This window comes from Petromyzon marinus, chromosome 13 (genome assembly GCF_048934315.1).
Source record: "Petromyzon marinus isolate PM22_M1 ecotype Great Lakes invasive population chromosome 13, UKy_Petmar_22M1.pri1.0, whole genome shotgun sequence".
Lineage (NCBI taxonomy): Eukaryota > Metazoa > Chordata > Hyperoartia > Petromyzontiformes > Petromyzontidae > Petromyzon > Petromyzon marinus.
Window position 1 is genome coordinate 4735164 of NC_133679.1, and position 12589 is coordinate 4747752.

General features: G+C 46.5%; 1 protein-coding gene across 2 annotated transcripts in view; it reads right to left on the reverse strand.

Annotated features, from left to right (window-relative positions):
* Positions 1 to 355: 355 nt before the first annotated feature.
* The window catches only part of IQGAP1 (IQ motif containing GTPase activating protein 1), an 81413-nt gene continuing 69179 nt past the window's right edge, over positions 356 to 12589 (reverse strand). For both annotated transcript variants that reach the window (XM_032953186.2, XM_076066806.1), the window contains 12 exons: positions 12271 to 12411; positions 11191 to 11275; positions 9019 to 9251; positions 7925 to 8057; positions 7055 to 7157; positions 6333 to 6465; positions 5869 to 5956; positions 4820 to 5029; positions 3943 to 4109; positions 2598 to 2738; positions 2073 to 2181; positions 356 to 1456 (listed from right to left, as the gene is read on the reverse strand). In XM_032953186.2, coding sequence (XP_032809077.2) covers positions 1343 to 1456; positions 2073 to 2181; positions 2598 to 2738; positions 3943 to 4109; positions 4820 to 5029; positions 5869 to 5956; positions 6333 to 6465; positions 7055 to 7157; positions 7925 to 8057; positions 9019 to 9251; positions 11191 to 11275; positions 12271 to 12411 — 1657 coding nt within the window. In that variant the 3' untranslated portion in view covers positions 356 to 1342. The remainder of the gene's footprint in view (positions 1457 to 2072; positions 2182 to 2597; positions 2739 to 3942; positions 4110 to 4819; positions 5030 to 5868; positions 5957 to 6332; positions 6466 to 7054; positions 7158 to 7924; positions 8058 to 9018; positions 9252 to 11190; positions 11276 to 12270; positions 12412 to 12589) is intronic.

Here is a 12589-nt window from a genome sequence, read left to right on the forward strand (position 1 = left end):
AATTCCACATTTGTGTGGTAGAAGCCATTTATATAGAACAAACTTTGATTTCCCACCAATTGGTAGTAATTTTATCAACTACAAGATAAGGAATTTAATTGTTAGTGTTTTTATTTACCAAGTTTGCAAGTTCCGGGCTCAGATTGTTATGCATGTCGGCAGACGGCCTGGGAGATTGCTATCATCACGGATTACACAGATGTCAAAACTCGTGTTAACCACACAATAAAGAACTTCCTTCGAGTAAGTATTCACTCCATATCAAGAAGAACTCTTTGTTTTGCAAAAAAAAAATGTTAAAACGCACAACTCTGCCAAATAGAAGTTGCGCACTCAGAACTCAGGCAAGCCACCACAGCGTACCAGCTACTTTATTTTGCATAAACAGCAAACAGCAGAGCTTCACTTCTGAAAGACATCAGGGAATGGATGAACTAAGAGAAGTCACTTACATGGAGCATCTCTGTTTATACATGATGCTATGCAGACGATTAAGCAAAATAGGAATAGGTGAAGAGTGGAATGTAAGAAGATTAATTCAGACAATGACAGTTTTAGAATAATCACAAGACAATGTAAGGCACTTTAGCAAGAGGACTGTGCTTTACACCATCGAAAGCACACCCATATACTGTACGTTTGTCAGTGAATCAAAATGCTCTGTAAAGAGAATAGTGTTAATTTGTAATGTATAAATATTACCCTATAAATGACAACTAAGTGTTTCAAGACGTGATTGTCGAATGGTAAGTGCAGGATGTAATCTATGTACTGTTCAAAAGAGTGTTCAAACATTCTAACTTTTACTTAAGGAAAACAAAATATGTATATAAACGGGTTATACAAATTTATTATTCTTACTGCCAGCTTAATTAGCTGTCGTGTACATTGTGCAAAGGTTAAAAACAGAACTGTTCACCAATTGTCATTCCTTTCCCCAAGTTTGTGAGCACGTGTGTAATTCCGTGAGTGAGAGGGCTCAATACAATAACAGTAGCGCCTCCGCATTTAGAAAACTTAAAAAAAAATCGGCGCGCTTTCCACCCCCCCCCCACACTTAATTTCATTACATCGTGACGCGTGGAATGTAATCTTATTTTCGACCACGGCTCCCTTCCACACCGTGGATACACAAACGCTACGTACATTCACCCGGGTGGGAGGAGAGCTAGAGGAAGGGTTGGGGCAGAAGCATACGGAAAAAGTGTGTGCTTTTAAAAACAAGGAGGCACGCCTTGGGGTCATATTGGGGAAGAGGGCGGTGGGGGAGGGGGTAGAGGGACCCACTCGCCCAAGGCGTTTTTTTCCCCCCCCATACCCTGCCACAGGGGGGGCAACCCCCTCACTTTCCATAGAATTTCTTGTTGAGCAGGAAGATGAGCAGGTTGACGTTGACCTTTGCCTTGTCGAAGATCTTCATGACGGCCACCCCCTCGTACTGCAACTGCAACAGGTCCTGGCGGAAGGAAGATGGACAATGATGTTATTGGCAGATCTATACATTAAGGGACCGTGCGTGTCTGGCAGTGCCACACCGTACACTGGGAAAGCACTCGGCTCCATTGGCAGTTCTAAGTCTGTGGTGGAAATTACAAAGTCTTTAGACAGAGGGACCACACTCACCTTCCAGTGATGCGACTCGCTTATTGAGGTTGCGCAGCTCCGTGGGATCAAAGGTTAATTCATTTGTGGTCGGGATGCTAACGCCACAACCTTGTGATTAGGATGTATGCTGCACTGCCAATTGGACAGTGTGGCTATGCAAACTGAAAAGTAAACCATTCTGCCTCGCCCTGATGCATGAGGAATAGCACAGCAGTCTTGGGGGACCCCCAATCCAGTCATGGGAATTCCACATTCCTATTGTGGTGAACAGTCTCCATAGATTGACCAGTTGACTAGGCCAAGTCAATTCAAGCATCTATACATTGACATATATGACAAGCTATCATATTACAGGATCTTCATGAAAAAATGTTACCAAATAACAAAATTATCAAATGGGCTTTTAGAAATGAACTTCAGTTATCCTCTGGGGGTTGAGTGAAATTGTGTGAGCTGGGGACAGTCACCTGGAAATGCAGCTGTACTTTCTCCATCTCCACTCCCATGAACTTTGCTCTCACATCGAAATCGCCCACCTCGTCCGAGGGGCTGATGTCAAAGAGCACATTCTTGAACCTGCAACATCAGTCCAGCATTAGCACGTGGGTCCTCAATGGCGTACATACAAAACCTTACAAATCCCATACATTGAGTGTATTTAAACAACCTTGAACACGAAAATAATTCTTACGTACACCCTTTTGTCAATCCACTGCTGAATTTTAGGCCTCATTATATGCGAGGGGTTGTTTGACCCTACTTCACCATGCTGATCATAGCAGGTAGAGAGGGTGGGTAGATTCTTCTGCACTGCGCTGTCCACTGTGGTTGCCCATCCGAGTACTACCCAGGCTCAACTTAGCTTTCCGAGACCTGACGAGACCGGATGAATTCTGAGTCACTTGGGCCAATGCATCGGTAAACGCACGGCATTCGGTCACAGCACTCTCGCGAAGTTGTCCCGTGCGTAGTGGAAACCGAAACACACGTACTGGCTGGGCTGAAGCCCTTCGATCTCCAGCAGCACTCCTTTCTCGTGCAGCCGTGCTGCCGTGTAGCGCAGGTTCGTCTGCTTCACCTTCTTGCCGGAACTACCCTTGGCGCTGCCTTGATGCACCGATCGTCGCGAGTTCCTTAAAAAAAACGGACGTGCGCGCGACTATTAGCCGCAGCCTTACAACACGCAAATACGGCTGTTCAGTAGGAAAAACATAATTTTCACAACGCATTGTTAAATTATGGGGGGGGGGGGGGGAGCAGTTTGAAATTGCTTTAAAAACAGATGTACAACCCTTATCAATGCACTGCAGGATAAAGGCCTAATGCTGTGTCAGTCATGGATGTTGTTTCACCATACTTCATCACGCTGGTAAGAGCGAGTTGGTGAAGGAGGAGCCAAGGGCCGGCTCAGATATCACTGCCGTTAGCCATGGCCAGGAATCGAACTCAAGTACTAAGTTAATAGCTATTAAATACACAAAGCAGACACGCCTACGCTATTTCGCGTTGTCAATTAAAAGCAATTGTTAGCAAACACATTCAACAAGCTCACAGCACATGGTCAGATTACGAAGTACATTTTTAAAGGCAGCACCTATCACAAATATATTCAGAGCAAGTGAAGTTACATTCATAACAGGAATGGGAGAGATTTGGGCCCTATATTTCTAGGCATCGATCCAGGGCTTTTGACCAACGGCTGAATCTACCGGATCAATTTAAGTGTTAAGTACGGACTGAACTGCTTTAATCCTTTTCTGGTCCGATGACGTACACATACGGAATGGAATCGATTCCAAATGGAATAAAACTGACTGCGAATGGAATCGGAAGTAGAGAGCCATGCGGGAGGGGCGTGTGGCACAGTTTGGCGTCAGCTATCAGAGTGCGATCGTGTCGTTACAGTTCTCTGCGGCGTGTACAGTACAATGTCTTTAAAAACAGCAAGTGCTACGCCTCTCGAAATAAATTTAACGCGAACCACTTGCGCGTTACGGGACCCCACCCTGTAACCTGCAGGCGCCTCGGAACGGGAAAGGGTTAATGTGGACATTGCCAGGACAGGCGCTCATTCGGCTCTCCCTGCGCTGGGATCCAATATGGATTCAGCTCTCTTGAATCAGTCTCGCTGGTAACTTACAGCAAGGTCATTCTATAAGCTCGTTGATTTATAATGCAAATTCGTAAAAGGGAGCATACACAATGAACCACTGAGTTTCACTCACGATTCCCACTCACGATTCCCAATGTTTTCACAAGCAGAGATAAACCAAACCACCAGCAGAGGACAACACAGTCCAAGCAACAGGGTCCAATCAATGTCGTGGGATTACACACTTGCCACTGCGGGCCAGGTTGTCGAGGCAGGTCTTGATGTACTTGTTGTAGTAGTCGATTTGCTCCTCATAGAAGGTCGTCTTGGAGTTGAGGGCATTCAGAGTCTGCTGCAGCTTCACCAGCTCCGCCTTACGCCTCTGCCGGTAGCGACGCTGATTGCGGATGTCCTGCACGTAAAAGAAAAATAATTCTGGTAAACAAATTACGCCACGGAGCAGCGCATTTGTCTTTCAAGCCGCAACTCGCTTCTTCCGGTTGCACTGCTTAAACTGTGAACCGTCAAGACACCAACATGAAAGACTACAAGGTGTCAAGGAGATGGCAGGAGAGTGCTATCTATCGCCTTGTATGCGATGTTCTTGTTACTACACACACCTGTCAGGACACTCCTGAGAAAAAAACCCTTCAAACGCATGTAAGGCGTTTATGGGTAAAAAGGACGATTCATACTACCAGTTAACCCTCGATTATCCATGGACAGATTGTCCAGTTACAGATTAACAGAGCTGGTGGAAAAAAAAAACAATCTTTAGGCGCACTGCTGACTTAAATTATTAGCCGCTCCTCACTCAGAGGGCCAGCTCAAGTGGCCTCAATCAACATGTCAAACATGTCGGCAAGCAAACAATTACTTGGAGGAGCAATACGAACAGACAATACCTTCCACACGTCTTGACCGCCCCCCCCACCCCATGTCGGTAAACAATTCATTAGCATACCCTAATTTACATACATTTTGCATGACGTGTGTTTTTGTTTTTCTCTGGGTAACCCTCCTTAGCCACCATTACCCTAGATAAGCAACAGCTGACTTGTACGACCCAGATCCGTAATGAAACACCGATGAGGGATCGGTGTGGCGTGAAGCAGGAGAGACCTTGGCGATGTCATTGATGAGCTGCTGGTAGTTGGCGGCCGACGAGACGAGGGAAGCCGACTCGAGGATCTTCAGGTTCTTGACGATGGTGCGCTTCTTCTTATCCAGTGGCTGGTCGGCCTCGGCCAGCACCTGGCCGCCCTTCATCTTCTCGGGCGTCTTCGCCGCCATGATGGTCCGCCTCTGGATCATCATCGCATGCTCCACCTCCTGCACTCATCGCCGCACGTGTGTGTTCGCATGCAAGTCAGCCTGGTTTGTCTCATCAGGACTGAGTGGAGCTTTTATATGCAAGGCCTTATATGATGACACCCCCATCCCAATGGGAGGTCACCTGTTTTCTGCAGCCCCGAACGCTGTCTGGAATACCCTCGCTCTGGCAGCCTGCACTTCTGACTGCTTCCCTCCCCTGTTCATGCTCAGGATATCTTATCTGAACATAATTTATATCACGCATTAACTAAGGCGATTTGCAAAGAATTAAGAACAGTTCATATGAATGTAATGGGCATGAGGTGAATGAAATAAATCAGAGGAAGCAATGGGGACCAATCTGCGATGTGTGAATTCGTGAAAAAAGCGAAATTAATGACGGTAGATGACGATGAATGGATTGAATGAATGATAGCCATATAATGAGAATATGAAGAGGGAACAGTAAAGGTGGTGGTTATGAGGGGGAGGATTAAGAGGTCATGGGGCGAGCTAGGGAAAAATAAGTGAGTTTTGAGTGAGCCATTGTCACTATTTTATATAAAAAATGTAGTTGTCCATACCCCCAACAGACATTATAGAATGGCAACTCACACTTACATGATAATCTGAGGTCGTGTGGTCTGTGGACCACATAATCTCATCAACCACTTTTCACCAAATTACATTTTCTTTGGACAGACAGAACTCCAGCACTCGATGTCACTGCTGTACTTTTTGGCCAAAGCTGCCCATATTTGATGCGTCGCCGGAGGCAAAAGTCTACAATGGTCTCCCTCTCGTGTTCCATCTCTCGTGCCCTGTGTCCTGTGCTACTTCATCCCTAATCCTCCCACCTGCTCAGATGTGGCTGGAGTCTTCAGGATCTCGGCGAGAGTATCTCCAGGCTGCACACGGATGACGTCCACAATGAGCCTTTTGGTCCTGCAGCCACACACACAAAGATCCCTCGTTTAGCCTTATACGGCATCGGGGCCTGTGCTGTTAATAACTACCCATTGCTAACACACAGCACGTGTGCTATAGCCAGAACCTCTCCCTGCTACCAGTCTCCCCAGAGCTAATGTTTACACGCAACACCAAAAATATAACTAAGGCTGAGTCAATCTAGGGGACGGTAAAGGACAGGTTTATATCTGCTTGCCATTGATTTTGTACGACACCGAAAATCCAACCCAGGTTTGCCGAGTGCAAGAACCACTTCTCACACATGCATACAATGACTCGCAGGCCAGTCACAAGTGCATTCTTATACAGTAGGGAGAAGACAGTTGTGCAGGGAAGCTGCCCCCAGGCTTACTTGAGCAGCAGGCTCTTCATGTTGCTGTCATCTCCTTCTGGCACCTCAAACTTGCTGGCCAGAGTGAGAGAAATCTCTGTCTTGGCCAGCTGCGCCTCCTTGTTGGGGTCAGAAGCGTCTCCCCCACCCTCGCCTGCATGGCAAGAGGTGGCACAAACAGTAGCAGCTCGCGCTGTGCCGGGGTCAATAGGTGACAAAACCCTGCCGTGGTGACATCTGCACGCCACCGAGTTCGATTCCCAGGTGATGAGATCGGTAGTTTGCGATATCTGTGCGGCGCCGGGCCCAGCTTGCACCAACCCGCACTGACCAGCGTGGTGAAGTATGGTCAACCAACTCCCATGACTGACAGTGTGGGAGGACTGTCACGCAAGAGATTGAAAAAGGAACGTAAATCTGTGGGGTTTTTATTGTTAGCATAATATGTGACAATATTAGGTAAAGTTCGAGTATTGTCAAGGTTAAAGGTCAATATTTTAATTGGGATAGATTATTTTTCAATAAAAAAAATGTCTCATTTATGCCGTCTATATAAATTGGGTTTTATTGTCCCTTCTCCCTTTTTCGTTAACCTAAAATAATTTATTCATTTCCATTGCACGATTCATCAAGTGTATTGTTTGTAAGCGTAACAGTTGAGCGCGTGCCACTACGCGGACCGAAACGATGCCGGTCGTGCGATCACGGGGCAGCTGCCCGCTGGCTTCTCGCAGCGTGCTCACCGATGAGCGCCTGCAGGTTGGGAACCTCCCCCAGGTCCAGCAGCAGCTCATGCAGGGGGTCGTTGTGATCCGGAGCGATCGCGTCCTCGTGCTCCAGCAGTAACTGCGCGGGTACACAAAACACGGGGGCACGTTAAAGCTTCAGCTGGCTCTGTGCAACTCGCATAAAAGTAGGTAAAGCCCTCTGATCAATACACTGCCAGATGAGGACCACCTCACACTACACAGGTTAATTTTGTTCACTACCCTCGCCAGTGAGGATTGGTGAAGTTGCGGAGGGAAATGCAAACGCGTAAAAATATGCTGCTCTGCCCTCTGCTGACCACTTCGTAGCCCTGCAAGCCTATGAACACGTGTCTATGCATGGTTGTTACCCATCCATTCGCTGTCGAGGTTCACCTCTGCTCAGCTTCTGAAATCTGAGACACGGCCCATTACCGACCTGCACAGCTTGGGGACAGAGCCCCATCTGGCACTGGAATGACAAAAGGGCTGCTGATGTGCGGCAACTGCACAAAACGCACGGAATGCAGCTTTAACGACGGTGCTGATCGCGACTGTATGGAGTGTCATCAAGACGTGGCCATCACCTCCCGTCCGGCAGCACACGTGGGAACAGAGGGCAAGACTTCTTTTTTTCTCCAACTAATTTTAGGGTGATTATTTAAGTAATGAAGTGGACCGCCCAGCTCCACTATATATATATTTTTTTTTGCGTCCGGCGAAACGGCACCTTGGATGGCGGATCTACGCACCCAAAATGTGCCACGGAATAATTCTAAACAACATTGACTTGACGTGAAGACTCCTCGTCGTAAGAGAGGCGAGATTGGCCAGGAGGCTGGCGGTCGGCGGGGGGGGCGGCCTCACCGAGTGCGTGTTGATGAGCTCGCCCACGGTGGTGTAGATCACGGGCTTGGACACGGTCACCAGGTCCGAGTACTCGTCGATGCTGAACTTGTCCTCGGGCTCGGGAACCTCGCACGCCGCCTGGAAAAACTTCCTGAAGCAGGAGCAAAGAGATGGGTTTCTCGTGAGTGCGCCAACTCCTGTATACCTCTTCTACACTCATGCTGCATTTACAATAAATATATACTGTATGTGTATAAGTATATATAGTTATATCCCCCGTATAGCCTTAACAGACTTTTAAGGCAAGTGCTGTTAGAGAACACCTATGAAGGCCGGCACGGCACAGAAAGGTGGATGGTCAGCACAAAGCCCGACCGCCTTTGTCTTCCCAGTGGCGATGTTTACACACTGCACGAAGTACTCATTTGAGGTTGAGGTGGACCTATCATCACTGGTGTTGGTGGCCGTGTGCAGGAATCAAACTCGGGTCACCGGGTTCGTCGTGCAACGCGCGTTATTCACTACAGTTCCGCTCCCCACAAATATCTACAAAGACAAAGATCCCCATATAGCCTTAACAGACTGTAGGGGCAAGTGCTGTTAGCGAGCACCTATGAAGGCCGGAACGGCACACGAGAGGGGGGGTGGTTAACACCACGCCGAGCCGCCTTTTTCTCCCATGTGCCGAGTCGACCTAGGGGAGGCCCACGACCGGTTTCAGATAATCGTCACTGGTGATGGCGGTCAGCGGGAATCGAACCCGGGCCGTCAGGTTCGTAGCGCAGCGCGCTAACCGCTACACTACCGCTCCCCACTACACACACATATATACACATTTAGGTTCAGAACTCGTGTTCATGTTGTTTTAATTCCTAAGTAATTTAATATGCTGTATATTATTACAGAATATTGGATTGTTATACTGTACTATCAACCTCTTGTAGGAGCACAGCTCTTAACTCGTTAGTATTCAGAACATATTAGAATCAGAATATTTATTTACACTGTAGGAATCCAATGAGCTATGAAGCTCTTTTTCACAGATGTCCAGCTATTATTAAAAGCCGCCAATTTGCCCGCACCCACCCCATCACCCACCCCAAGCCACCCACCTGAACTTGCTGCTGGCCTCGGACAAGTAGGCATTCATGGAGGCCAGGTGCGCGCTGTCGCCCTCGAAAATCTTGTTGGAGGCAGCGAACTGCAGCACCTTGGCCACGGAGCCCAGGTTGCGGCGCTGATCACTGTGCAGCTGCCCGCCCGCCGACATGTCGATGATGTCGAAGCCATCAGGGGCGACGATGGCCGGGTTCATGTAGCGGTAGTACAGCAGGTTGCCGACGATCTGCGGAAAGCCCCCAACGAGCAGCAGCACGGGATCACGCGCCGCACCACAGAGGTCAGGGAGCCAAGCGTACGTGCGCAACAGATTGCCGAAAAATAAAAAATGCTTGGGATTTATTCAGCGTGTGCGGGACGTGTATAAGATGTTCCGATGATGTGGAAATATCGCAGTGGACTCGATTAGACTTAACTGAAAGGTCATCACATGGCAATAAAGGGCAACTTTGCAAATTCATAATTAAGGAATTCATGTACGCATGCTTTTAACTATACAAGTAAAAAAAGTTGACATTTCATACGTAAATATCTATCCCAAATATCTGAAAGAGACAGCGTGTATGGACAATGAAGATGAAATACATAAATGTAACAAAATGCTAAAAATATGTTAATAATCATTATACTATATATCTTCCAATAAATTTTGAAAAACTAAGCACACAGTTTACATCGAACCAATTTTCTTTACAGTACAGTATAGCAGTTCAGAACAGCAGTGAAAAATTATTAGGGTTTAGCATTTTTAGATGCAAAGCTGCTATAAAGGAAAGCACTTCAACTACTGCACTAGAGATTTGTACAGCAGGAGGATTCAGAAAGGAGCAGTAGAGCATCAGGTAGGAAGGGCATCGCCCCCCCCTTAGGCCTTTGAAGCATGAAGCATTCACACACAGTTGAGAAGCTTCGGTGATGAAAAAAAGAGCCAGGGTGCGTCTTCGGTAATGCTCTCCTGAATAGGCTGAATGGCGTAGAATAACACACGAGGCGAAATGTTTTCAATCAACGAGGTTCATAGCCTCACTCAATCACCAAGCCAAGCAACGGTGGTGCCCTTCTGCAATCCGGTGCTTTGGAACCAAGAGATAGAGTACCATAGAGACTTGTAAAGATTCCAAACCCACAAGGCGGTGGGGTTGCAAGAAGGTGGCAGGACAGTTGTGGTGGGTTTGTGAACCCATCTGCATGGAACTTTGACTATCCATTTGTATGCAATAGTCTTCTCCAAGTACTTCGGGTTTAGTCTCCAGGCAAAATAATTTGTAATGGAATTGGTCAAAGATGCCAATGCAAGACCATCCTGAAAAATATTCATGAGACTCAATGAGATTTTCCATGGACACATTAATTAAATCATTAATTACATTCACGCTTTAATGTTTGAGGAATAATTCTCACAAGTTTGAGCTGTCGTTCAAAAACTATCAACTTGCATTGCAGGATATTGGGTTGTCATTTCTGGATGCTTTTAATTCAATTGGCAAGGGATATAATGCACATCTGTGATCCAGCCGGGGTTGTGGATGACACCAAGATGGCAAGCTATGACTTGCAGAGAAAATAATTACTTGCAGGAAGCATTAGAGCAAAAGCAGATTTTATGGAAGGATATGTGCAGAGTTTTTGTGTTTTCCTCTCGTATGTTTGAGTTTTTTCCCAGTTCTCAAGTTTTCTTCCAAATGCAAAAATATTGGACATGCATCGACATGGGGATTTTGAAACTTGGTGGACAGGTCTTGCTCATGGCCATGAGAGTAACTTGCCAGCAGGATCGGCTACATTTGCATACAGCAAATTATGTATTAAACTACTGTAACTTGAATTTTGATTTAAAGCTTTCATGACTGCAGGGATTCATATTCTTGGTTCTTTCGACTGCTTGTGTTGCAGTAGAAACGTCGTGAGAATTTTTACGTTTTATATTTTTATTATTTTATTGTTTCCCTTCTACGTGACTTTACTGTAACTTGATAAAGGAAACACTTCCAGGAGGTGAAGAAGCCGGCTACGAAGATTAGAAAGGGCCAACGCTTGTGATCAAACAGGCGAAGAGGAGCGAAAGACGATAGGCTTCTTGAGGCTTCACAGGGAGCGAAGGAAGAGGAAGAGGAGATTGCTGAGCACTCCGTGGGGATGGGGGGGGGGTCGTCGACCCTTTCTACCTTGAGGAGTTCATCGTCTGTGGCATCGGGGAACTTCTCACGCAGAGAGTTCTTCAGCACCTTGGCAATGTACCGCATGCCATAGCTACGTGCACAGACACATGCTGGTCAACGCCACGGGATAAGACTGCGGTGTCGGGCAGTGTGGTGAGGCCTGCGTGCTATGGTTTGGTTAATAGATCTGCATCGCTGGATAATATACCTCATCTCCATAATTAGGCGCATACCAGATGAAATCACATATTGATACAGAAATACTTTGGCGCTAAGTAATTTTTAAATGTTCATAAACACTATCAAAACTATTTAATAATGGAATTACAGTTAAGCGTTTGCTTTGTCAATGTAATTGACAGTACGGGTAACATAATAAGATGCATCCCTCAATTGACATCCTGTTGATTTGGAGCTTTGATATGAAGGATAAGACAATCTTCATGCAAATATTCATCTCATAAAACACATGGGGATTCTAACCATTAAGTAATGTACACGTAAATGCACTAAATTCTGAGATTAAAGTAATGCCTCTGGATGCTTTGTGATCCAGGATTAGCTTCATATTAATGACCCGCATTTTAATATGGCAATGAACACAATTTAAGGTGTGTAGATTCAATGAGACTCTGCACGTCACCACGAAAGGCAATGTCACAATAACCACATGGAAAGACATGCATCCCACAAGATGAAGGATTATATGTTACGCACAAATTGTTTTTGTCCCATATTATCAGTAAAGGAGACGACAAAAACATTTTGGATATGGAACTCGAAGGCAGGGAAATATAACATTGAAATGGTAATTAACAATACCAGAAAATTACCTCAAAATGTCACCGTGCTCAATCAAGCATTGGGGTAGTAATTGGCAAAATTGCCACTTGCTATCGCAGGCGCCCATCTACCCACACAAAATTAAGTGTTTTAACCATCGAGACTTTACCAATACAGCAAGCCTATCAACGATAACATTTCGTATCGCTCGACAATTTAACACCGGTTCGCTTCTTCGTCGCACGCCCCCCTCTTCTGCCCGACTCTTCATGCGCGCACACAGCGTGGACCAGGCACACGTACGGGATGTTGTCGAGGGAGTTGAAAATGGAAAGGAGGAATTTGTCGGTGGCCATGCGGAGGTTGCGGATCGACATCTCCATCCTCTTCTTGACATCGTCGTGCGCCAGCGCTTGCTCGGGAGCCACGTCGTACGGCAGGTTGCTGAGAAACGACAACACCACGACGCGATTACAGCCGTGCACGTCATGTTCCTCCAGGTCAGGGGCAGGCAATATGTGGCTTCGGAGTCGCATGCAGCTCTTTAAAAGGGCTGCTTCGTGACGTTATTTATTGAGGACCACCGCCTCGTAATCAAATGCATCCCAGCTCTTAAAATATA